The sequence below is a fragment of the Pyrgilauda ruficollis genome, unplaced genomic scaffold (genome assembly GCF_017590135.1).
Source record: "Pyrgilauda ruficollis isolate IOZ18807 unplaced genomic scaffold, ASM1759013v1 scaffold2, whole genome shotgun sequence".
Taxonomy (NCBI): Eukaryota; Metazoa; Chordata; class Aves; order Passeriformes; family Passeridae; genus Pyrgilauda; species Pyrgilauda ruficollis.
In genome coordinates this window covers 18,054,223-18,082,074 of record NW_024519206.1, presented here as the reverse complement: position 1 = coordinate 18,082,074, position 27,852 = coordinate 18,054,223, and the positions used below count along the sequence as shown (strand labels likewise).

Here is a 27,852-nt window from a genome sequence, read left to right as displayed (position 1 = left end):
GAGGGCATGGATGGGGGATTGTTTGTTTGTTTTTAGTTTGGGGTTCTTGGGGTAAAATCAACTATATTTAAACCCTTATGTTTTTCTTTTGTGATGTTTGAAATAGTTGTAATGGGTTGATTTAATTACACAGCTAGATCAAACCATATGAACTTGAGGAGGGAAATATATATATATATACTTTAGAAGACATATCAACATATGTGTCAATTCTGCTTTGGACTAGTGATACTCAGCTAGACAAATCATAAACACCATGTAAAATCAAACCTGCCAGCTGTGGCATCACCCAGGGCGGGGAACTACAATTCCTAGTTCAGAGACTTTTTTAATGATGTGTTTTTTTTGTGCAGTGGACATAAGGGAAACATGCAGCCTGTATTTTGATAATTGTGCCATTTACATTCTTCTAAATACAGAAAAAACTGTGTTGCAATCCATGGACTAGAGGATACAGTAACATTAAAATCTGTGGTGCCAGAAAGAAGAGTGAGAAACTCTAGTTTTGATGGTCTTTGTGTTGAAAATAGCGTGTCTGTTCCACAGCTTATTGCAAAAACCAGAATTAATACTAGGTGTCAAGGGTGACATTGGAGTAGGAAATGAGTCCCTAACAATCCCTTTAAATATGAGTATTATTTTGTTCCTGGAGACAATAATAAAATTTGTTGATATGCTCATTATCTGTAATTTTTGAATCTCTTAACCTGCAGACAATACTTTTGTCCTCACAAATTGCTGCTGGCTGTGTGCCCTTTCTGCTGTAAATTTCCACTGTGAGTGGGAAAAAATAAGAAAGTTGCATTTCTGAGTTCTGTTACATTAAATCTTTAAGCTATTTTTCATTAGTTAGCATGCTTCCATAGTGAGTGTGCGCCAAATGTTCATATCATGCCATAAAATGACCCCACCTTTTCAGGGGGTCGTTGTGTTCAGTGGGAGTTACTGATCATGAAGCTTCTGTCTTGTCATTATGTTTCTTGGCATTGCTAAGATACTGACAAGGGAGCACAGATTCCAAATTCAGTAGTATAACATTACTTGCCTCTTACTTGAAGGCATTCTTGGCACTTCTGGCATGGCAGAAGGGATGACATATGAGCAGTTGCAGGTAAGCTGTATATTTACCTATATGTATTCATTTATTACTCTTAATGAACATAATTCACTGAAATTAAGTTCTTTTGCGTCGCAGACTCTAATTGAAGAGGTTCTCGAGGAAAGTGGTTATTACAGTTTCTCTTCTTACAGGTCAGTCTAGTCAATTTCAGAAAAAAAAGGTTAATTATGAAGTGCTAAAGCCAAATGTATCATCTTCCTGTTTATGTGACTGCAATTCACTTTAGACTTGGTGCATTACGTGGTTTATTATAATACATGGATGCACAGACTGAAGAAATGTGTGTGGGACATATTAGCTAATCTAAGCAGCTTTTTTTGGCCACATCTGTTTTCTTCATTCAGATGAAAGAGTTGTACAAGTGTGGCAGCAATTTCCTCACATTTTTTTCCCACATAAACTCACATCTGAATCAAAGGTTAATTACATAGAAGAATATTTTATTTAACACTCTGCCGTTACAGGGCTTAAAGGACAAAGCTGATATCTTTGGCAAAATGTTTGAGTACAGCACAAAAGCCAGTATAAGTGTTTACTAGTACAAAAGTGCAGGGCATGAAAACAAATGTGGTGGTCTTTGAAACTAGGTAAATGCTTTGTCCTCAAGATGGTATATCTTTTCCTGTAGGAAAATTTTGACACAAGAAATAAAATATATTTACTATATATTTTTTCATGTTTTTCACCTGATATCCTCTTATTTATCATCTCAAATATTCTTTAATATTAACTGCTTCAATTAAGCAAGTCTATTCTTGTCTTTACATTAATCACCATTTTAAAGTCTTGGAGACTGCACTTAGGTTTTCTAAAACGAACAAATAAACAAACATAAACCCTCCCAGCCCCTTGCTCCCCCCATTATAAGTATTAAGAGATTTTAAGAATGGTTCCTGGTGCTTCAGCAGCATTTTTCAGTTATTTTTTATCTTTGCAACATTTTTTGCATGATTCAACCTCAAAAAATTTCTGATGGTAGTCTATAGGCTACTCATTAAACTGGTATTTCAGCTTGCAAGTGTCTTGCAACTGCCAGCTCAAAGTATTGAAAATCATGATGCAACACTCCCAAAATAAAATAATGGTTCAGTCTTTAAACCTTCAGGGTGTGCTTGATTTATGTTTACTGATTACTTTTTCATCCACATGGTTTAACAAACTTCTTTATGAATGTTTTCAAGTATCTTAAAATTTTTGCCGTCATGACAATCTCCCTGAATTTGATGCTGTAGAAAAAGCATCGCACAACTTATGAAAAAAAAAATAAAATAAAAAGACATCATGTTATAAATATACAAATGTGTTGTAGCTTAATAGGCATTTATCTTACAGACTAGTAAAAAGTGTTTTACTTTAATTAACTGTAACGAAGGAGGTGAATATGCTGAATATGGACTTTGGTGTTTTTTTTTAATAAGAACTACTACAGAGATAAGGTATCTATTAAAGGAAATCAGAATGATAGTGTATCTCATTTTGAAAGGACATGTAAGGATTGAGTCCAACTCCCTGCTCCTCACAGGACTTCCTAACACTAAGCCATATGACCAAGAGCTTCACCCAGATATTCCTTGAGCTCGGACTCCTTGAACTCCTTGGTGCTGTGACCACTTACCTGGGGAGACAGTTCCAGTGAGGAACCTTTTCCTCATGGCCAATCTGAACTTCCCTTAGCACAACTTCATTTCATTCCCTTGTGTCCTATTACTGTAAATGTAATTGCTGAAATGTTGAGCATACTTCAAGATTGCAGGCACATATGCTGATACTTTCAACATATGAGTGCCACAGAAATGCACATGGGACTAACAGCAGTGAAATAATTAAATGTCTTTTTTTCCTAATTTATTCAGAACTTTTTTTCTGCTCTGCTGGAATTCCTTAGAGAGTAGCTGTTCTGCAGAAAACTAACTTAAGATTCTAAATCTTTAAAAATGTCATTTTAAGGGAGGCATAAAAAATTGTCCTTCCTAGCTACATGGGATGACAGCATAGTATAAGGAATTCTTCTCGATCCTGCAGAAGGAAATGGGTGAAAGTTAGCAGTACATTTCAACACATATGTAATGTAAGGTCTGGAGAAGGCCAGGGATATTCATCATTAATCACATTGGTGGATGTGCTATGTCTTTGATTTTCACAGGAGCACAGGAAAATTGGAAAGCACATTTTGTTTCCCCTGAGTCACGCAACTTCTTTAGCAGCACTTGGAATATGTTATCCACAATCAGTGCTGATCTGTGTTTTCTTCATGAGATTTTTAGCAAAAACAAAATTGATTTTCGAGTGAATTTTGGAGGAATGGAGTGAAGTCTCCTTACAGGTGTGAATCTCCTTAGAAGCTGTGTGTTTCTAGATTTTGTTGGGTTTTTTCAATTGCTTAGATTTGTTAATGGCATGTCTATAACTGCTATTGCAGATTTTGCCTCACTCCACTGCATGTGTGTCACTACAGTATGTCCTGGCTTTAGCTGGCAGACACAAGACAGTCTTATGCAACCCTGTTATTGTTCTGTCACCAGCAACCTGTTTTTTCACTATGCTTTTTGTGGTGGATTGTCCGTGGCTGAATGCCAGGTACCCACCACAGCTGCTCTGTCACTCTTCTTCACAACTTGGTCGGGGAGAGAAAATAAAACAGAAGGTTCATGAATTGAGATAAGGATAGGAAGAGACATCACTCACCAATTCCTGTCACAGGCAGAACAGACTTGACTTGGGGATATTAGCTGAATTTACTACCCATCAGAATCAGAGCAGGATAATGAGAAGCAAAACAAATCTTAAATATACCTCCCCCACTACCCTCTGTCCTTCCTGGCTTTACCTGCTCCCCCAAAGGGGTGCAGAGAGACAGGGAATGGGGGTTACAGTCAGTTCACCACAGGTTGTTCCTGCCACTGTTCAGGGAGAGGAGTCCTTCCCCTGCTCCACTCTGGGATTGCTCTCACATGAGACAGTTCTCCACAAATTTCTACAGCCTGAGTGTTTCCCATAGGATACAGTTCTTCACAACCTGCCCTAATATGGGTCACTTTTCCATGGGATGCAGTCCTTCAAGAGTAGCCTGCTGCAGTGTGGGTCCCCCACAGGATCTCAACTTCTTCCAGGAAGCCTCCTTCAGTGTGGGCTCCTCTCTCCATGGGTCTGCAGAACCCTGCCAGGAGCCAGGCCTCCCACGGGTTCACAGCCTTCTCTCAGGCATTCACCTCTGCAGTGTGGGTCTCCTCCATAGGCTGCAGGGGGATCTCTGCACTCCCATGGACCTCCATGGGCTGCTCCATGGACCCCCCATGGACCTCCACAGCTGCCTCACCATGGGCTGCACCAGAGTCTCCAGGGGAATCTCAGCTCTGGTGCATGGAGCAGCTCCTGCCCCTCCTTCTCCACTGACCTTGGTGTCTGCAGAGTTATTCTCACATATTCCTCTCACCCTTCTCTTCTCTGAGCACAACTAAATCTGAACAATAACTTTTTTTCCTTTTGAATCTGTTATCACAGAGGCATTATCACCATCTCGGATTGGCTCAGCCTTGGCCAGCAGCAGTCTTGGAGCCAGTGGGCATTGGCTCTGTCAGACATGGGGGAAGCTTCTGGCAGCTTCTCAGAGAAGTCACTCCTGTAGCCTTCCACTACTAAAACCTGTCCATGCAAACCCAGTTAGAATACTATTATTTGCTGTGATGCATAATTATGTTTGGTTCCCCTGTTGCTATTATGTTAATTGTTTCCCAGACAAGGCTCTTCTCCCAAATAACTTATATTCTTTCCTACAGAAAATGACAGACCAGACTTTAGCCTTGGCTGTCAAAAACATGTCTGTATTTCCAGAGAACTTGCTGTTTTCTGAAGTGTGTTCTTCTCAGTGCCATTCAGAGCCTTCAGAGCTTATGCAATTTTTATTTTTTGCTGCTCACACTCTGCCCAAATAGCCAGAGTCCAGTTTTGATAGCTGTCCAGTATTGAATGATTCATTTGGTTAGCAGACAGAATCATTAGGCTTCACCTCAAGCTCTCCAAACAACATGAGCAAGTTAGAAGAACAGATCACTTTCCTCAGCTGCACTGCACGTCACTTATCAGTGTCCACCATTACCTAGTTTTATTCCATCACACAGTAATTGGTTTGCAGCCCTCACAGCAACATCCCATCAGCCATTCTTGCCTAAAGCTGATTTGAGCCTGGCTCTACTTCCTCTCTTTTACATACAGTGAGACATTTCAGAAGCAACTGCAAATTTTCCAGCAGAACCTCAATCCATCCTGTAGCTATCCTGCGATCCCCTTAGAAAAATGTTCACAGAGGAGCTTTAGAAAAAAGTACTTAGAGTAATGAATATCTGTATCTTACTTGCTTTAGCAACATATTGGGCAATACTATTTTTAAACTTATGTTACGTTAAAAGCTTTTAGTTCAGACTGGGTTTTTAATTTTCTAAGTTGTAATGATGCAGCATGTGTGGGTCTTTCCCAGTGGAAACAGAATGACAGTACTTCTAGCAGGAAACAAATTGCCTTCCCTTCAGCTCATAATATGGTTCCTAGCTTGTCTAGTAGAAATGAGAAGGAAAAGAACTTCAAGGGCTCCAAAGTCCTTAGAAGGCACATCAAAATACCACAAACTTGATTTGAGAAATTGCAAATGTTTAAAGATGCTTTTTGTTTTAGGGCCAAACTTCCTCATGTTTTCTGACCAAGCTGACATTGACATTATCCATTACATATATTGTAAGGCTACAAGGTGAATCTTGGTTTAGAACAAATGTGTGTGCTATGGCTAAAAGCATGGTTAAATGCAGAATAATTAGCTAGATAATATAATAGTGCAATCTTCTACTTCATTGTGGAACACGCTTTATAGAGAAAATTCTGAAAATACGTTATATTTATTTTCTGGTTTGGGGGAATTTATATGCATTGTCTTTCTCTCCCATCACTGTTGCCCCTTGCTGTACCCTTCTAAAATTCCAAGAAAATAAGATGGGAAACCAAACCTTAAGTGAGGTGATGACATGAATATTGTAGTAGGACAAAGGAACTGTATAAAGAGTTAAAAATAATTCAAGCAACTTGATTGGGTGATGAGAGAAACATGAATTCTTTAGAAACTGACAGCTTCATAAGAATAATGTCATGCTGCTTTTTTTACCCTATTTTCATTATAGTAGTAATTACTATCTCAATACCAGTCATTTCATGGGGATTAATGACCAGCTGAGGATAATGACCCTCAGCTTTAGCTTGAATAATCAACTTGTGCCCATTTATCACTAATCTCCTGAAATTACTCAGCACTCCAATTGTATTACTTATTTATACAGAAATTTGGTAAACATGCATAAAAAGACCCTGTAATGTTTCCAAATTATTCCACTCACATCCATTGTGCCGCTCTCTCTTTTCCACCTTCTGGTTTAATATTATACTGCACAAGAGGCAAGCTCCTTGTTTGTGAGGCTATTTATGAATAAGGCAGTGAATACCAGTTTCAAAATTTCATCCTGCTTTTTTATATTAAAGTGCACATGTAATACCCAAATTCATGCAGAAATCTAGTTTTAATAAATTGCTTGAAGAGACCTAATCCAAGCAGAAACTCAGTTATAAGAAAAAATGCAGTGGTCAGAGATAGGGGATGTGTTCAGCTGAGTGCTGTAGCTCTGTTGTGGTTTCACTCCCATGGGCAGCTTCAGCACCACACAACCACTTGTTCACTTCCCTGCAGTAGGACAGGTGAGAGAATTGGAAGAATAAAAGTGAAAAAGCTCTTGCCTTGAGATAAAGACAGCTTACTAGGTAAAGCAGAATCTGCATGTGCAAGCAGTGCAAAAGAAAGGATCCATTCTCTGCTTCCCAACGGCAGGCAGGGTTAGCCATTTCCAGGAAAGCAGGACTCCATCATATCTCACGATTACTTGGGAAGACAAGTGCCGTAACTCCAAATATACCACCCTGCCCTTCCTTCCTCTTTCCTCTAGCTTTTACTGCAGAGCATGATGCCACTTGGTGTGGAACATCCCTCTGGTCACTTAGGGTCAGCTGTCCTGGCTGTGTCCCTTCCCAGCTTCTTGTGCACTCCCAGCCTAAGCACTGGTGGGGTGGTGGGAGATGCAAAAGTGGCCCTGGTGCTGTGTTCAGCAATAGCTAAAACACTGGTATGTTGTCAACGCCGTTTTCAGCACAAATCCGAAACATAGCAGCATGCAAATTACTGTGAAGAAATTTAATCTAACCCAGCCAAAAGCATACAAGCTCGAATGACCATATCTGTTTGTGAAGAATGCTTCAACATTGGTTTTGTAGGAAGAAAAATGGTTGCAGTGCAAGTAAGACTAGAAGGAAGCAGGCTTCACAATCAAATGCCTATATTGATATGTTGTCACATAATTTCTTAATTTTCTTCAGTGAAATTTTTTTCATTGTTATTAAAATTTTAGAAATAGAGAAGCAACTAATTTTGTCATTAGAAAGAGCTATTTCATGAAGAGCAAAACTGTCAAGTCTGGCTCTAATGATAGCTATACATTTTTAAGTACTCAAAGAATATCTCAAGGTATTATCCCCAGAAGGATTATATAGCTCAGGAATGACAGCAAATTCCGAACTGTGCCTGTTTGAGGCCCTCATTTGTATTTGGTCTGTGGTCCATAATTTGAAAATAGAAATGCATTAGTGGAGCTCTTGCTGCCTGCAAATTTTTACTGTGTTAATTAAGTATTCTTCAGCGTAATGTACCACTTTAATTCTGTTAGATGGCTAACAAATTCACATTTGTACTTAATTTAGTTAATGTTTTTTTAATGTTCTAGAACATACCGAACTGGGCAATAGATGACAGTACACAGCTCCAACACTCCTGGAATCTAAAGCAGATCTTTGGACTTGGTGATACTTAGGCGATTTAAGACATTCTGCTCCTTTTTATTCTCGCCTGGAACCATTTCCACTAATGTTGCCAGGTATCAGTTAATTGTTTTCTTCTTCCTATAAATGGTTGTCTGTGAAGGTTCCTAGTTCTCACACATGCAAATGATTGTTTTGACCAGCAAGTCATACCAGCATTCTGCTGAACTGTACTTCTCCCCAAGGAGGTAAAAAAAGTTTGCCAAAGCACAGAAGTACTTTTTACTACTACTACTACTACTATTATTATTATTATCATCATCATCATTATTATTTTACTATTATTACTTTCATCGTCATCATCATCATCATCACTACTAAGCATTCATGGCTGCAAGTCTTTCATTTAGCCCCCTGCAGTTCTGATGGCTGCCAGCTGAGGGTCTGTGTGGCACTCTTAAGTTTCTAGTCCATTTCCACAGACCAGCATTCTCTTCACCTTTTGAGTCATCTGTCCTTCCACTAAGAGGCAGTATTGGCCTATCTTTCCTAAGTCACATATCCTGCAGAAATTAAAAGAAACATGAAAACCTGATGTAGCAATTGATCCTAGATTTAATTTCATCCAACTCCTGGGGTTTTAGACAGTGGATAATATTTGTCATATTGATGAATACAGAGAGTTCCAATGACAAAATTTTGACCATGAGATGGATTAAAAGACACTTACTGGACAGGGTTCACTGCTGCACATGGTGATTGTCACAGTGTGCTTTTTCACACTTGCCAGAGAGATAATTTTAATCAAGTTGTTGCAGCTGCATAGACATATCCTGCATTCAGAAGATACATGTCCAGGCTTCATGGTCATGGTAGAAATCTACAGTAATGATGACTTATAAACTACAAAAAATGTATGCTTTGGGTTCTAGAACAGCTCTTCATGCCAAAATCAAATGTTCAGGTGTGAAAAACCTATTGCCAACGATATTTTTAGAGAATTGCAGAAATGTTCTGGTTATTTCATGGGTAGCCAGTAAGCTAATAGCAAAGAGAATTTTAATTTTTTTTCCCTGGTATTACAGTGCCATAACAAGACATTTTCTGCACTTTGGTTACTAAGTCAGTCTTTTCATTTTTTTTTTTTTTTTTGAGGCTTGTTTTTCCTGTGAGTCAGAATGATAAGGACTGTGGAAGAAACTGTTTATTGCTTTTTAGCAAGTACTCAGCATCAGGACTGGTAGACTTGGCTCGTATTAGTACTGCTAGGTATAAAAGATGGATAACCTGGCTGTTATTCATGACATTGTGTGGTGTAGAGAAGTAATCCATCTGGTGCAAGTACCAGAATAATCTGATCACGTGGTAGGATTGTCATTGATGCAAAACCTCTTTCTTCACTCAAGCTGAGGATTATCTTTAGCAATGAGATATTGCTAAAAAAAGGTGCATTTCACCTCTTGTTGGAAAAACTGAAAGAGCATCTGGCCTGAATTTAGGCTGACTGGTAGGTACAAAGTCATTGATACAGTTCAGTGATGTATAGACAAAATTAAGTGGTCTTTTGACACTAGGAAAGCCTGAAGTCCACAGTGCCTGTAGGAAAAGTGCATGTTTATGAAGCTGTCTGTCAGCATTTGGACTGTGGGAATGACTGTTTCCAACAGCAGGCAGATGGCTCTGGTCCCTTGCAGAGAGCACATGCCCTGAGTTCTCAGACATTCTTCTATGAGCTCTCCACCTTTGAGTGGAAGCATCTGTCATCACAGACTTGTGTGGCTGAGATAAGATGGGTTTGCTTTTGCAGATCTGAAGCAGGTCTTTCTACCAGTTTGATGAAAAGATTTAAGAACAACTACTGTGCATCAGAGATGGCTGCCTGATAGAAATTGTGCATATAGCATAGATAAACTCTGTTTATCAAAGGCACCTTCCTACTTAAGCTGGTTGAGAAAGCTCAGTATAGAAAGTCATTCTTGTGCAAGCATTCTTATACAGCTACTGTGAACTTAACACTTTCAGTTGAAGGGGAAGGTTTTTGGGTTTGCTTTTTTTTATGGTTGGTTTGGGTTTTTTGGGGGGGCATAGGGGTTTTTTGGTTTTTTTTGGGTTTTTTTTTGTTGGTTTGATTTGGGTTGGTTTGGTTTGTTTTATAGGCTTTAATGATTTGGTCCAGCTGGTCAGTTTAGCTGCTAAGAATGTAATATCCTTCTGTATCATAGCAAGATGGTGTTTAAAGGCATTTTGGGAACTGTTAGACTAAATAAAAGACCATCTGAAAGTTTGGGAAGAAATGGAAGACGAAATTGACCTTAGTGCTCAGAAATCAGGGCCACACAAATATAAATTCTTTTTTACCTGTTTCAGGATCTCCTTACAACTATGGCTAGAGGAGGAAGTGAAGAGTTGCATAAGTGGGTGTTTTGATATAAGGGTGGAAGACAGAACAAAAGCTATTCCAGGGTGTCAGTATAGTACTAACAGACACAATGTTCCTCTAAGTACTGTAGTAGTGTAACCAAGTAGTTGTGTCCTTTGTTTTTAAGTACTCCCTTTTTACTAGCAGAACATCTGTTTGCTGATAAGGGAAAGTCAAATATTCATGTTTCTGACATGGTACTCCATAAAGATATTTTTTAGGTCTTGTCATAGTATCAACTCCAGTTTTGAAAGCTAATTTGGAAGCTTTTACTAAGACAAATCATGGGAAAATATATAAAAAGAAGAAATAACTGTTTTTCTTACTGTGACATTGTATCTGTAAACCCTCTCAATCTTCTGAGCTTTCCATGTTTTCCTGGAGCCCTACAGTTCTAGAAATCTGTTCTGTGGAAGGATCTGAAAGATTTTAGCCTTTACAGCATTAAATGAAGGCATTGAAGATAAGAAACTTTGGTCTACCTTGCATGCCCATATTAAAAACATTCTAGTGTTGTTTTCTTGATGAACTTGTGTGCTACAAGCAAGGATTAGCCAGAAAAGTACTTTTATTGTTGTTGTTGTTTTTGTTCACAGGTATGAATTTCATCCTTCCTTTAACAAATCTGTGCCAGTGTCATAATTAAAAAAAAGCTCACAGTAGTAGGTGTATGCTTAACAGTAGCCTTAATAGAGTACTGAAATATCTGAAATAGCGTCAGGTCAAGTCTAGACATTAGAAGAGAAAGTGAGGCTGTCTCATCATCTTAAGGTAATGCCTGGGCAAAGAATTGATAAGGAAAAACTGATGAGATAGAAGCTAGGAAATGAGAATACATCTGGTGCAGAGCCAAGAACAACAGGAGATGGAATGCAGGAGTTCTGAGAAGGAGATTGGTATGGGCAGAAGGAAGAACCACCTCTAGCTGGCACCGACGAAGAGAAGAGAGAATGGTTTTCAGGTGAGGCAGGTGGTAGACACATAGAACAGGAGTCAGGCTCAAAAGCTCAGACAAAAGGGAATCCAGGGAGAAATTATTACAGCCTTTCAATACTTAAAATGGGCTTAGGAGAGATTTTTTTTTTTTTTTTTTTTACCAGGGCCTGTAGCAATCACATAAGGGACAACAGTTTTAAACTTAAAGCAGTGGATTTAGGTTGGACGTAAGGAAGAAGTTGTCTGTGGTGACAATGGTGAGACACTGGAACAGGTTGCCCAGAGAAGTGGTGGATGCCCTATCCCTGAAAGTGTTCAAGTTCAGGTTGGATGGGGTTTTGAGAATCTCATGTTAGTCTTCCCTGCCCCTGGCGGGAGCATTGGCCTACATGATCTTTAAAGGCCTTTTCAAGTCACAACCATTCCGTGATTCTAATTTTTGCACTGATATGGTGCCCCATCAAGGATTATGTTATCCACAAAGCAGGCTAAGTGGAGGTTTGCTGTCAGCCTTTACTCCACAGGTTTTGTTTTTCCTTAAGTGCACTTGACTTTACAACTTTAATAACAATCTTTCAGCTTAGCGATTTCTATCTACTTTTGTTGAAGTGTAGGTGCAAAGCTATAAACTATTTTGCATGTTTTTCCTTTCCTTATTCCTGGAATACTTAGATATCCTTCAGTACTTCAGTAATCAAAATAACACTGCTTCCTGAGGGACCTCATGAACAGAGGAAAGTCTGCAAGGCCTTTATGTATCTGAGTTTTCAAATTGTACACAAGTAGTCTGGGAAAATTTCAGAAGAGGTCTTACACTTGTGTTGGAGACAGATAGAATTTTGAGACAAAACCAAAACAACCAGTTTTCTTTCTTCACAGCATTGATTATGAGAAATCTTTACATCATATTTTCATAGAATAATTGTAACAATATAATGCATCTTGATTATGAGACAAGCTTCACCAATATAAAGCTGACAGATGCAGCTCCATAATTTTCTGTGCTAATTTTCCATGTAGCAAGCTAAAGAGAAATTAGAAAAGGAGAAAGAAGTGATGTTGAAGACTTGCTTTCAATTGGTTCTCCATAGTGCTGGAGTTTCTGGATGTGTTACATCAGCAACATAAGTTACAGCTGTCCCACAAATACATTATATTGCATTCAGCCTTCATTGATTATCTGTGGGAGACCTTTGCACCATGCTGTTCTAATTCTCTTTGTGTGCTGTGGAGACTAGTCCATAAATTTTGAGTCAGAGGATCATTAGACAAAGTAATTCCCTGTGTGTAGCATAAATGATAGAGTTTCACCCAGAGATTTTTTGCATCAAACTGTTGTAAACTATGAACTAAAACCATTTCGTTTGATAGACTTTTGAGGTCCCTTGGCTTCTACATCATGCTCATACATCAGCTTTCTGCTGGTAGCACAAAGATTGATCCCATGCCCGGTGAGTGTGAATAGTGGGAAATTCTTACTTCCAACTACCTACCAATTTTTTCTCCCCAGGTATCTCTACTGTCCTGAAGGGAACAAAGAACTACCCAGCAAAAGAAGAGAACGTGAGGTTCTAAACAAAAGGCTTGGAATTGTTCCTAATGAAGTCAACCTGCCTGTACTTCAGCAGAGGATGATTACCAAGGGTCAAGTTTTACTCATTGAATTGCATACCAATGTGAAACAGCTTCAAGTATCATTTCCAGATTATACTCTTTAGCTTTTATGTTTACAGCATGAGCACTTTACAAGATGCATTGTGGAAAATGCTTCTAGGTTTATACATTAAGAAAAAAACACAATTCTCAATAGTACATCTTTTCTATTTTTTGAAATTTTTTTTTGAAGCTGTTGCTTAGTCAGGTTTTCTGGAACGATGGTTTGGTAGCCTTATTTATATTCATGTATGCCTTCTGTGTAAAGAAACAGAGCTTTGTAATATGACCAGACAGAAAATATATGTAGATTCACTGTACCAGAATTAGAAACAGATTAAATACCATCAATATGATTTTAATATTTAGAAGGAACTTCACTTCTTATGTTTGGATAGTAGCAAATTCTAATGCTGATGTGACGTTTTAATAGTTACTATTTGCAACTGGCACAGCTTCTGAAATCATTGTTATTTTAAAACCAGCTGGTTTTACTGCTATTTCTGTCTTCATATTATATGTCTGTACCCACACATTGTATAGATCTGTACATAAAATGTATCATGTACTTCTCTATACATTTTATATACGCAGTCATTTTGCTCTTTAACAGGCTTAAGTAAATTAGATACATTTTTTTGCTGCTAATCAAAAGTTCTTAAGGACACTTTCAGAATTTCAATTTTTATTCACTGTGTTAAATGTAGATTAAAATGTCTCACTCCAGTAGCAGAGAAGCTATGTTTTTGTCTGCAGTTTAGTAAGGAATTCTTACTAAGTGCAAAGGCTTTTCCCTACAGTTGCTACTGTGGCAACCATAACTGTTTCAAATAACCAGGATGCACTTGATGAGTATTGTTTTTGAAAATTGTCAGCTTTATAGTAATCACACAATTACTTGTAAATAATTGGATACAGATTTATGTTGTGTACATTTTTCTTTATTTTCCCCCCAGTGGTTCATTTATAAGTTTTAATAGCTAATTGGCACTCATTTCATAACAATTTAAATGTATAATTTTACCTTTGTGACTTCAATGCCCTGAATTGTGAAGCAGTGAAAAGGGGCCCAGTGGACAATGCAAAAAAACCCCAAAACAATACTAATTAAACTGATCCTCTTTTCACATACATATTATGTTGAAAGTCATCAGGCACTGCCTTTGCCTCTATACAATGGTGTGGTATTGATGATAAAGGTGTGTTAAGGGTCAAAGCATATCATTGCTAAGGTATCACCAGCAGGTAGCTGTGGATTCCACAGGTAGCTACAGCACCATGGATCACCATAGATGATGCATTTCCTGCAATGGTGCCACTCAAAATCAATTTCTATTCTAGTTCAGAGTGTTAGTTGCTTTGCTAGAATGAAGAAAGGGAATGCAGTATGGTTAAATCTAATGGATTATAAAGCAAATCCACACTGCACATGACTGCCAATGGAACGGATTACATGGCTATTTTATCCAAAATTCTTCATTTAAATTCAACCTTGACATGTTCTACTCAAATTGCGTATAAACTCTAATAATAATTTTCCACTGAAATAGCATATAACAATCTATACATAAAGTAGCCTATTCTAATATAATTTTTTTCAGAAATTTTTATAATTCTAAACTGCCAGTGCACGTGAATACCCTAGAAATACTTTTGACTTTATTTCAAGTGTGTTTTGAAGTATCATTGTTTATATTTTCTCTGGATTTTTAGAATGTTATTTTATAATTTATGGTGTTGTTTTTGTTGAGAAAGAGAATATAATTGATTACTCTTACTGTGTTTTTAAATATAATTTTAGTGCTTTTAACTTTGAAGCAAATTTTGTGCTTGTTTTTGTGACTGTGAGAAGTGGGATACTAGGTAGCGGCCAGCAGAGGAACAGACTTCTCTCCAGTGACTCCAAGAAAACTCCAAGTGGATTGGTGGCATGTGCAACCACCAAGGCTTTGATTTAAGGCAGGAAATCAGTGGTCTTTTCTGTTTCTTTCCCAGTGTTCCGTAGGATTATTTTTCTCTCCCTGGTTGCAATACAGCAGACATACTTACTGTTGTAGAAAAGAACTCATTGATGCATTTTGCATGTAGGGCAAACAGTGGCTACAGAAGATCCATTATCTAAGCTGTTAAATAGTTTATGGCATGAATACATAGATGGTCTCCACTGGCACCAGCTTCCACTCTGTTTCCCACTGTATGAAAGGTAACAAGGGCCAGTTCGGACATGAATGATTTCTGTATGGCTAAATTCTGTATGGATAACATGGGTAAAGCATATTTAGAGAAACACAGAAACCAAAACTAAATTGCTCAATATCATTCAGCAAATAATCAGCAAAGTTGAGAATGGAACTATCTCCTGGGTTCCAGTCCAGTTCATAAGTGGTATCCCTCATGGTGCACAGATCTTTTTTTTTTCTCATGTTTGACAACTTTAATGTAACCTGTGCAAAAGTCTGAGAAACAGTCATAGCTGTACTTACTATTTAGCTAATTGAAAAAGATCCTGCAAAGTGTGGTACTAACCATGTTGAAAAACTATACTGAACTACAGGTAACTTTAGATAATTTGTGAGTTAATCTAAACTGTGACTTATGCAAGCCTTTCTTTCAGTTTTCTTGGCTGCAGTGGAGTACCTGAGATTATGTAGTGTTCTGTCTTCTATTATTCATTCACTCACTTCTACAGTCATCTGGTTACAAATACTTTCTCAGGAGAACGTACTGTGTCTGTAATTCTGTAGCCTGATTTACATATGTTGTGCTCTGTCTGAATCATTTCCCAGTCTCTTTCATATCCATCTGAATAATCAGATGCTGACACTGGACCAAATCATGAGTTTTATTCCATAAGGAAATTCCTGTTTACAGGCACAAAATAATGTGTTTAAAGACTGTTTCTTACAGTCATTGTAACTTTGTGGGATTAGCACCTGGTTATTGGTATTTCACATTGAGAAATTTGACTAGTTAAGGAACTTTTGGAATTATATTCATTGAAGAAGAAAAGCCAACAAATTTCCATGCTGTAAACAGGAAAGCTTCTAGCAGTGACTTCTCCAAACTGAATAATAGACACAATTTTAGCATGTATGAATTCTGCCCTACTTTTGGGAAGAACCAGCTATTCTGAATGACTGCATTTCAGGAGATGTGAAAAGAGGAAGCCACTTGAGAATATTTGGGTTTGACTGTATGAATTCACCATGCACTTGAATTAAAAAACTTCTCAGCTGAAGGTTTCATCATTCAATTTGTCTAGACCAATAACAGCAATTGGAAACAAAGGTCTTCTAATTAATTTTGTTTCGTGACTTGAAGGAAGCTAAGTTATATGAATACTCTGTATTCAACTGTTCTCAACAGGAGACAGTGAGAATCATGATGAGAAAACTAGTAATTTAAAAATGTTTGACATGTGAGCCCTCACATTTCTTAACAAACTAAAACTTATTCGTATGAAAGCATTATGTCCATAATTGAACCCATTGTCCACTGCTTTATTTTGACCTATGTTTCTAATTTCCACCAGTCAGGACATGTTCCCTGACTTGAACTGTAATTGGATTTACTCAGTTTTGCTCCAGATTTAGGCTTGCTGTAGCTTCATTACTGTCTTTTGTCTGCCTCCGTCTCTATTGGTGCAATGTAAGCAAATACAGATTGTTTTTAGTAGAGAGTTTGCTTAGCAATGGAATCTGTAGTCAGTTACAGGCCAAATCATTACAGACAATGACGACACACACATTTTTTTGTGTGTGTGTATATATGTAAGTATAGACGTGATTTTTTAAAAAGTTAATATAGTTGAAATCTTAGCAATCTAATTGAAGATTCATTATTAGTCTGGATCTCTTGCAGGAAAAAGAAAGAATTATAATGCATTTGAATTGTTTTACAAATACTTTTTAGCTTCTCCCCATTTGGTGCAGTTATGCTCACCCTTACACTGCTCCTTAGTGTCCCAAGGTCAGTGGTTTGGTTCTGGTGGGGTTGTCAGCAGCTCTAGTCCTGTCCTAAGAAAAACAGGATGTTCATATTGATGGCTCCATCTTCCTCACCCTAGGACCCACCATTTGGGATCATTTTTCTACATTTGCTAACACACTTTTACTCAATTGCCCTTTCTTTGTTGGTTTGCAGCTCCATGGGACATCTGGATTTATACTGTATGGTGCATTTTTCATGTACTGTATACTGTTCCTTTGTTCTCTTAGATACCTCTAAACCCAGTTTTGTCCAGATCTGCATTTTGTTGCTGGTCATGGCTGAAGCTGTTTATAGTTACCAGTGCCAAGTCTGTGCCTCATCTCTTACCATAGCTGAAGTCCTCTGTACCACATCCTGTGTTTTAAGGCATGGCTCTCTTAAGGACCCTGCTGTCTGACCTGGCCTGTGTCTCTTCATACTATGTCCTTATGTTAGTCCTGTAAGTATCTCAGTAAACATTGAGTAACCACTTTTTACGGCTCTCTGCATAAAACTATCCTTGTTCAAAGACAAATCAAAGTAAAACAATTAGAGGTATTGAACTGGTCAGTTGGAGGAATCACAAACACAGCTGTTCCAGTTGAAACAAAGATATATTCAGAAAAAGCACAGCTGACAAGCCTCAGGACATGTGAAGCCTTGCAAATTAAGCGTTTATGGCCTGTTGGTGGTAGTGGTACTGCTGTATTCAGAGCTCTAAAACTGCAGCTTCCAAAGCTTTTAAAAATGCACTGACTCTTGTTCCTGTACCCTGTGTACTGCTCTTAATGCCTTCAAAAGGTACAAGTCATTAACACCATGGCAATATTCCCATGTGTCAGAAAAGAAGGAAGATCTTGTTGCTGAAGTCTGGTGTCTGTGATCTGTCTGTTGTGTGATCAGCAGTACTCATTTAAAGAGGACTAATGTTTCCACGCTTGCCGAAATGGCGAGTTGCAGTTGCCAAGTGTATGACCGTGTGGCTGAAGAGTGGCCAAACAGCCACCCTTTGGAGCAGCAAGCAGTGCCTCTGCAGGGTAAAAAGGAATGGATGAAAACAGGAGATGCACCTCACCAGACAGAAAATTAGCCTCTTTGCCAAAGGCATGGTTTGCATACAGAGGACTGACTGCCTGTACATCTGGTGCAGCCTACGCTGCGGTGCTGGTGGATGGGAAGAGACCACTGACTTTGTGAACTGAGCAGAACATGCTCGTGGTGTTCCACCCATCTGTGGGGATCTTGGATCCTTGATGGCAGGGCTCCATGAGGAATAGTTTGATTATTACTGATTGTAGCTACTGAAAAGATGATGACTATGAAGGTGTGTTATTAGAGAGTGGAATGTCAGACAATTTGCTCTCTGAGCTTGCTTATAGCTTTCTTATTTCTTCTACCTGGTCCTCAGATGGCATAGGGATGGAGTTGTTCCACAAAATACCTTCTTGACTTTCTGCCACAGTGTAATATGTATAGATTAAATACATGCAGAAAGTAATTGAAACAGTAAATAGAGCCATTAAAACAATGTTTATTGACATTATTTAGAAAGATTTAAAAAAATTTGTTTTAATTAGCAGTATTTGGAATCGAAGTCTTGGCTTTCTTTAGCATGATCATGATGATTAATTCTTTACCTTTGCTTAGGTAGGTCATGATACAGTGGAATTATACAGGATGATTTATGTTAGCAGAACATGTCAGTTTGATGTAGTGGGTCTGACACTCTGGCCCACAGCCGATGACACAGCATATACCTGAAGGGGTATGGATCTACTGTCAGTTGTGATCCTTTGTAATCCAGTTGCAGCCAATGAAAATAGACTGTGAAATAGACACAGACCAATGTTTCACCTGTTGGCAGTGTTGGTAGGAATGATCCTCTCCTGAAGACCTGTAGGAGCCAGCAGGAGCACAGTAAACTCCAGAGATTTCTGTAAAACTCTACAATGCAATCTTTTAGTCCTAAATTATGTTGTGCTGAATGGATCATTTCTGCAATTAGGTTTATATTGCAGAGAGTAGGCATTAAATAAATGAGTGAGATGTAGCACTCTGTAACTGCAGTCAGCTATTTTTGAAGATGTCTTCAGCAGGACCTAAATTAAGGTTGACCTATTTGTCATCTTCACTTCTTTGAGACAGACATTTACCACGCTCCTTTGCATACAGTTTGAATACTCTTTCTGAATAAGAAAGCCTGGCAGTCAATTAGAGCTTTGCCTTGAGTGACCTGACCACTGACTTTCAGAAAGATTAAATGATGATGCAATATAGTGATATTTTATGAAAAATAATTATAGAATGGATGGAAATAGATGTTCCTGACATGAAGGAGTAATGGACAAGGAAAAATATCATGTTCCAGTTAATCAACAGTGAACTAACTTCTATTCCTGTTCTTAGTAAGAAGTCACTGCTGCAAGACATTCTGGTGAAAATCAACAGTAAAACCCTTTTTTTTACCAATAGGAAACTCACTTTGTGTTCAGATTTCACTAGGTGAAACTGAGTGGACTTGACAGAGCAAAAGTTTGGACAACTGTTTAAAAGGTTGAGTAAACTCAAAAAAAAAAGACAATAATTGAGCACTATTCTGCTGAAATCACTATACAGTGTGGAGTATTTGAATATCCGATTGGGCTACTTCTCTGCAATTTCATTTATTGAGACATGAGACTGTCCATACTGACAAAAAGGGTATTATTAGTATTCCTAAGAATGCATTTTCTGAACCACATGACTTTTACATTGGTGTATCTACCACTGAGGTCACACAGAGAATCAGGATATATTGCTATAGAGCCTGGGGATCAGGTAGTCCCCAGGCGGTATTATGAGGGAGATATTCTTGCAGATTTTTCTTACCAATGTAACACAGAAAAACAGGTAATATTGCTGAAATACAGAGCTATAACAGCAAACACTCACCATACTGATACTATCCTGGTGAGTACTCAGGGAAGACTCTGTTGAAGCTGCCACTATAGAGGCATTTGGGAAGCTGACCGTGCCCTAATGCAGGAAGCCTGAAAAGTATATATAGCATCTAATCAAACTGAGTTTTCTTAGAATTAGTAGCAGGAAAAAGATAATCCCCACATAATCAAAGCTATGCTCATATTTTTAACCTAACTTTTTTATCACTTTCTCCTTCAATTGCTTCATGCACTCCTGCTTGTTTCTGTCAGCCTGTGAAGAGAAGATAGTATACTAATATGTGGGAGAGAGATTAATTTCCTCAGGCTATTTTTCAAGATTTGTTATTTGATTTTGTGTATTCCTCTGTAGCTGCAATGTTCTTTTGTATACCTCAGAAAGATCTAGAAGATATTCTTAGTTCTTCAGCCAAGCATGTTTGGCAACAAGCTGCATTTTTTTGTTTAAAAATGAAGAGGGTTACCCATCTTTTTTGAAGTGTTTGATTGTTACCGCTCTCTTGTCTCATTTCTATTTTTCAAGACTGCACATTGCAAATGTTCACTGTTTACTGTTTCAAAGAGACAAGCTGAATGCACTGCATTCAAATAAACTTAAAATATTGAAGGGTATCCTAAAACACATTTCAACATAATCAGTAAAAGAAAGCCCAGTGAATTTTGTACTGTAATCTATAATTCTGTAATCATCACTACAGCACATACTGCTGTTTTTTTCCTAAAGCAAATTATATCCATCCTCTTCACTAAAATGTGTTAAGTGCTTGACAGTAATTATTCTACATGTTTGCTTCATTAGCAAGTAAAATATTAAGTCTTAAATACCCTTAATGGTAGGGATTGACGTCCTGTAGCTTTGACTCATTTGTATGTTTTTAAAAAGCCTTCAGATTTCTTGGTGTTTCAGTACTAGTCTTCATATTTGAGGGTTTTTTTTTCCCATTTAGTTTTGCAGGAAGGTGAAGGTTATTACTGTGTGTCGCTAGGGCAGAGTAGATGGAGGAGGAGGAGACAGTCATGGGAAATATTTTGAATTTTCATTATTATGTTGGAGAGTTTTGTTTAGATGAGAAAAGGCAGCTGTATTTTTTGCAATGTATCAGAGGATGTAGTGATAATTTGCATCCCTGTACAGCTTTCCATTTAAGGTTCTGAAGTGCTTTAAGGACATCAATTAACTAAATCTTTTAGCACCCAAACTAGGTAAAGATTAAGATCCTCATCTTACAGATGCAAAAGCTATGCAGGGACAGATGAGCTAGCAATAGCTTTATTCTTTTACCCATAAATCAGAACTGTAATGGAAGGTTTTGTTGAGTGAAACTGCACATCACAGATGAGAACAGCAATTTCTTGAAAATTGTTGCAGACCTATTTCACTTCAGGATGTAAGATCAAAGTTTCCTGGAATTTTGACTTGTATTTTAGCAATTACATCCTCTTTATTTTCTTAAAAAGAAGATCTTATGTCTTCTTACTGCCTTATATCTAAGAATATTATTATAATTATTGTTTGGAAAAATAAGCTTTTCTATGTGCTCCTGAAGAGATCAAATCCAGGTTATGTGAGATTGGCTCACTTTCTGGTCCTGCTACTTACACCACAGTTAAAAATTTATTTGAAAAATAATATCTGGAAGCAGAAATGTAGTGATATAAAGATGCCCTTTCACCTCATCCCTATCTGCTGGTGGTGCAACTGATTGCATGGATGTCCTAGTACTGCCACTAGCAAACTGAAAAAAACCCAAACAGCAAAAGGACAGAAACTAGAGTGGTGAATGAGGATGTGCAGATTCATTTTTACAGAAAAGGACTCAAGTTGAACATGAGCCAGCAATGTGCCCTTGTGGCATAGAAGGTGAATGGGATCCTGGGCTGCATTATGGACAGTTTTGACAGCAGGCCAAGGAAGGTGATCCTTCTGCTCTGCTCAGCACTATGGAGGCCATACCTGGAGTGCTGTGTCCAGTGCTGGGCTGCCTGTGCTAGAGAGACATTCTAGCTAGAGAGACAACAAAGAGAGGCAGACAAAAGGACCCCAAAGATGATGAAAGGACAGGAGCATCTCACATAGGATAAAAGGCTGAGGGAGCTGGGGCTGTCAACATGTAGAAGAGGAGGCTGAGGAAGGTCTTATCAAAGTGCATAACCATCTGAAGGGAAGGTGCAAGGAGGACAGAGCCAGACTCTCTTCAGTGGTGCCCAGTGTCAGCACCAATGGCAGTGGGCACACAGATGAGAACCAGGAGTCTCTGCCTGAGCACATTTTCACTCTGAGGGTGACCGAGCACTGATGCAGATTTTCCAGAGAGGTTGTGGATTCTCCATTCCTGGAGCTATTAAAAAAACTTCTGGACATGGTCTTGGGTACTGAGCTCTCTAGGTGGCTCTTCTTTAGCAAGATGTTGGGCCACATGATCTGCAGACATCCCTTCCACCCTCAACTATTCTGTATTTCTGTGAATATCCATTATTTTATCGCTTTCTCTGTATCCTTGGGATCTGCAAAACCCAGAAGTTTAGAACTGGTCTGCAAAAGTCAGTTTTTAATCACTGCTGTGGATGTCAGAATTTCCAGTTCTAATCACAGATTGTTCTATACATAATAGTCATGAAAGAATATGAGAAAACTGCAGGCTGGCATTGGGATAGTTTTTTTGAATGTGGAAATTCTAACTGCTCCTGTGTGATAGTCTTTCTTGATGGTACTGAACACACATGGAATGACTTCCTTTTTCAGTTTTTCAGTGTTAGAAGGGAAATGGTACAATACACTATTGAATAAAATATATAAAAGATATATAGACCATGAAATGTGCTATTTAGGAGGATTGTCTAACAGCAGTCATTAAATCAGTCTTTGTTTCCTTAGCTTGTTATAGTCTAAAAAATGGTCTGTAAAGAATATTAGGAATGTGGTAAAAAAATCTATAAAATGTAAAATCAAGAATTATGTCATAATTTGGTCTTATATTGCTCATAATATATTTTATGAAACTGAAAATAAACTGACAAACAAAGGAGCATGGAGTTGGTAACATATCAGAGGGCTGAGAAAAATTTCTCATAACCTGCTAAAGCAATGACCCCAAAATGAACACTTCTCATATTTAATTTTATTTATTAGATAAGGGAATTTATTTATTAGATGGGGGAAATGGTAAAATAAGCTGTATCTCTGTATCAAGGATTTTCAATGTATTAGTAACATATTTTGTATTAATAACTGCTTCCTTTTGTATTGCTTTCATGACTTGCTTTTTTTTTTTTTTTTTTTTTTTTTTTTTGTGTGTGTGTGTGTATTTCTCAGAATCTCAGAGATGGCATTAGGGCCACTTGGAAACATTCAGCTTTAGTGATCCTGTGGAAATCTGCTCTCTGCAGGGAGCGTTGGATTGCACACAAGCCTGTAGACTTTCTGTCTTCCAGCTGAGCTTCTTGGAAAGTGTCATCCAGTGCTACACAGTACTACCTAGCTTTTTTAAGTGATGAATTTTATGTTATTTGATCAGTTTCTCTGTATCCTTGGGATTAGTAAATTCATGTGAGGATTCTTTTTTTCTTGTTATGCAGTAAAACCATATACTTTACATGATGCCTGGAACAGGCTAGTAAAATTTGATCTTTGTGTAGTTTCAATCTCTTATCTTGGAAATTCCCAGCTACTGGGGTACAGTTCCCTTCTTCACACACACACATCTTCCTTATTTAGGTGCACTTTGTTTACTCAATTTTTTATACCATCATTAATTTCAGACCTGTGTGGTCAAAATCTTTCTGTGTAATTCTTCTTTCTAAATGTTCGGGATGTTTATTTGTTCACTTCTTAGTTACAGAAAACATGTTGCTGTTTCAAAAGCTGCTTATTTTGTTCTCTGTTACTTTGAAAGTTGCAAGTGTTCCAAGGTGTCATCAGATGCTCTCCAAAACCTGCTGACAGTCATGCTTACTAAAACATCAGAATTTTTATTCACAAAACTTAAGGGCATAACTAAGTTTTTGTTTAGAATAAAACGAGGCATGAAATGTTATTTATGCCTTCTTCAAAAGTATGTTAGGTATACAAATGCTAAGTCTCCAATTGTTTTGTGTATCATTTTGCTTGCTAATACTGACAGAAATGTCTTTGTTGGCTTTCTATAAATTTCCATTAGCTTGTTAGCGTGCTCCTCAGGTCCAAATGTAATAATGTCTTATAAACATATTTAGACTTCTGTATTTCCTTTTTGATTATGGACAGTGTCATTTGCTTCCTGACTGTTAGCCTTTTCATTTAATTGCATTAGCCTGAAACATTCCATGAAAAATGTGTTGAACGTGAATTTTAATATATTTCAGAGACTTAATAGATATTAATAGAGCAATAATACAGTAGCAGACACAGACCAGATTACAGCTTGTAAATTACAGTCAGTGTACTGAGGGCAAACACTATTAGGAAAACATAATTTGAACTTTAAAGAGATTGTGTTTGTAATCAGGACATCTGCCAAAACCATATCCAAAACGTAGAGGTCCTCTAGTGCACTTCTTTTGCAGCTTGCATCTGTACAACCTGATGTCTTCCTCTGTCCAATTGAATTAAGTATTCTAAGTACAGCCAGAAGGATAATTACTGCAGGAATACCAGATACAGATGCAACTTAAGTGGTGGTAATGTTTGCAAAATGTGGTCTGCTGACAGGCTTGGATGTGGAACTCTTTATCTACATTAGCTGATGGAGTGATTCCTGTCCCATGTGGGGCCTCACAGAGAATCAAGAGAACTGAGTTGTTGCTTTGCTGTTTTCAGTCTCTTCCTGAGACTACACTGGCTTGTGAATCACCTGGATAAAAACAGATTTGAGCTTTGTGTTGCTTGAAGAGGAAAGCGATCTTCCTAGCTGGAGACTAAGTGTGGCTGAAAATCAGAAGGAGGATCATTTGCATTTTATATTTTGCCAAGGTTTCTTGACAGTTTGTCTGCTTTGACATTTCTGTTAAGCAAAGCAATCAGATCTTCCCAAGTGCTTCACTGGTCCCTGTATGAAATGTCATTTTCCCAACACTGTCAACATCTCCAAACACTTAAAAAACCCCCAAACCAGGGACCTAATTCCATGTTGCTGAAGAATTTTGAAAAATTATTCTGGAAAGAAAGGGTGAAACTTGAAATGCAGGATTATTTTGCATTGGACATAGTGCCTGAAAAGTGATGAAAAACAAGGTATTTTGTATCTGTTCTGTCCTTGGTTTGTGTAATGCAACAGATTTACATCAGTTCTGTTGGTAGATTTTGACATGATATCAGTGGGGAACAATTTCTTTGAACTAAAAAAAAATTGCTTCATAGGAGCTGGAATTTCAGATTATTAACAGGTCATAGATGGTAAATGACAGGCACCACTTTTATAAAGATCCATTTTCAAAGAAGTGACTGAGAACAGAAAGGCCAATTAGAAAGCTATGGACCAGTCATCTAGCTAGAACATCATCACAAGCTCAACAGCTGTTTCATGTCTAGCTCTGCAAGTCATCAGGGAGTTAGCCATTGATTTTCTTGGCAAACTGCTGAAATTCTTGGCTTTGCTCTCTACGTGATTCAAACTCTAATAATGTATTGGTTTATTTGTGTGAATCCTGCCTCTGTTCATGTAGCATCTTTCTGCAGTGGCTCTTAGGCACCTCCTGCTGTGTTTTCCCTATCTCTTTTATATTTTGTTTCTGTTGCTCTCTAACACTGGCTGTTGTAGCGTGCTTGTAATCATTTTCACCAAAAGTGGACTGGGTGCTCAGCTCTCTTTTAGGGGCTCCACATACTTATCACAAACCAGGTCTTCCCCACCCTGAGGAGTAAAGGGCAAGACCATTTTCAAGTTATGTGATGCTGATGGACTTCAGCATTTCCAAAGAACTTACCCCTTTTTTGGCAATGACTGTTCTAAACTAGTTTTACAAATTTACATTGCACCAAAGAGCCATCCAGGACCTTTTGGCCCAAAGTATTCATAACTCCACATTTTATTTAATTGACAATATGAAGGCATTTAAATAACCAGTTGCCAAATATTCTTGCCTGACAGTAGTCTTGATCACAGGTAGAAGGGGACAGGAGAGGAAGTGCCATAGTTTTATTTCAGTGTCAGGATGTTTTCTGTAGATATTCTGCTGTATTTTGCCTTTGGGTTTTGTTTCAGGCTCCCACCCTAGTTTCACGCTATTCAACCTATTAATGAACCCAGTTTTTAAAGCTTATATAGAGATCATGGCAACTTACCAGAGTGTGAAGCTGTCACTCCATCCATGCTCTGGCTCTGCCTGATTTATAGAGACAGCTTTTCATTATGCTGTACACACACTGTGACCAGAGCAGAAATTGTAGTGGTGCATTGAAGCTGAATGTTTGGTTTGGAAGTGACAAAAGAAGGGCTCTCTGTTGTTCAGGCATCACAAAAAAAGGGAAGATTTTGTATCCTCGAGGGGGGTGGACAATGAGCATCATATTTGCTTTTACCCCACCTCAGCAGGAAATACTCAGGAGACTCAGATGCCAGAACTTCTTCTGATGCCTGGAGCCTCCGGGTTGTCAGGCTCCATTCCCAGACTTTAGTTATCATGCACTAGTTATCACCCATAGAATTTCCTGTATGCTGGAAGGACCACTATCTCTACAGAAAAAATAAGCCTTGAATCACTTTAAGGCTTTGCAGCCCTTTCAAGTTCCCTACATTAATATTTGTGTGTGAAGCTAACTCATGCAGTAAATTAGGCAAATGTTAATTAAATTAGAGTGACCTGAGGAAAAAAAAAAAAAAAATAGAACCTAAGGAAACATTCTTAAAGGAAGTGTTTTTAATGGCCCAAAACCTTCAAACTGCTGTGGAGCATGGCTGGAAAATCAATTTGGAGTTTCATTTGTTTCTCTTCTCAGAAATGACACAGATTTGGCAGTTGTGCTCCAACATTAATGATTTAAGGGACTTAACCTTGCTTTATGAATAGAATTCAACCCAGCCTTAAGGCTGGTTGGCAATTACTGCAATAGGCATCTGCATGACATGCCTTAAAACTCTATAAACATTGCAAAAATGTGGCGAGGGGTGGGGTTTGTAGGGGTACAACAAACTCAAAAGGAATTCCTAATGGCAAAACTGCATGCTAATCTTTATCTAAGCACATAGGTCATATAATGCAGGACAAGATGTTAGTAATATTTCTCTTACACTAAGAAGACACCATATCAGGTAATGCAGGAGAAATTAATATTCTTGAGGTAATCAGACTGAAAGTGTTGATGTCCCATAAAGTGCAGCCTAAAATTAAGTGAATTTTCTGAGAACAGTGGTGGAAATTGACTACTACTATTATTCGGATAAGTTTTTGATGCAGTGGGAGAAAAATCAAACTCTTGAAGACCTGGATCAAAATCAAGGAGTTTAAACATAAAATACTGAAGGATCCATTCCTGATCTTAGCAGTTATTGTTCTCCCAAAATTTTAGGAAAGTGATGTTCTTGATTAATATAAAATGATAAAATGGTACAAAATTATCCTACTAAGTCTTGATAATCTTGTTTGTATAGGCAAAGAGCAGAAGAAATATGCCAACTTTTTGTTCTCGCTGCCATCTAACAGGTTCTGGAGGAATTTTTCCTGTCTGTTAGTGCAAATCTGCTCTGGATCCTTCTCATTTCCTTCCCATTTATTCTTATAGGAAGTGTTAGATATTGTCTTTGTAACAGAAGTGTTGGACTGAGATGGTGCTATCTTTCTAACATTCCCCTGAAATATTTATCTGTTGGCTGTCTGAATTGTAGCTTGTCTTCACATTTGATTAGTGAATGCTTGTCACTTAAAAAGGCAGAGTAAGATGGAAAGAAGTGAAAAGTTTCAACAGGAATGGTAAAATAGAAGCATCTGTAGACAATTTTCTGATCTTTAAGTCATGAGACCATTTGTCAAGCCATTTCACAAATTTTTTAATCAGTGTT

General features: G+C 38.0%; 1 protein-coding gene across 1 annotated transcript in view; it reads left to right on the top strand.

Moving 5' to 3' along the window:
- NEK10 (NIMA related kinase 10) overlaps positions 1 to 7,999 on the top strand; it is an 88,189-nt gene extending 80,190 nt beyond the window's left edge. The window contains 3 exon segments of the mRNA XM_041466231.1: positions 1,059 to 1,111; positions 1,196 to 1,251; positions 7,930 to 7,999. Coding sequence (XP_041322165.1) covers positions 1,059 to 1,111; positions 1,196 to 1,251; positions 7,930 to 7,951 — 131 coding nt within the window. The 3' untranslated portion in view covers positions 7,952 to 7,999.
- The last annotated feature ends 19,853 nt before the right edge of the window (positions 8,000 to 27,852 follow it).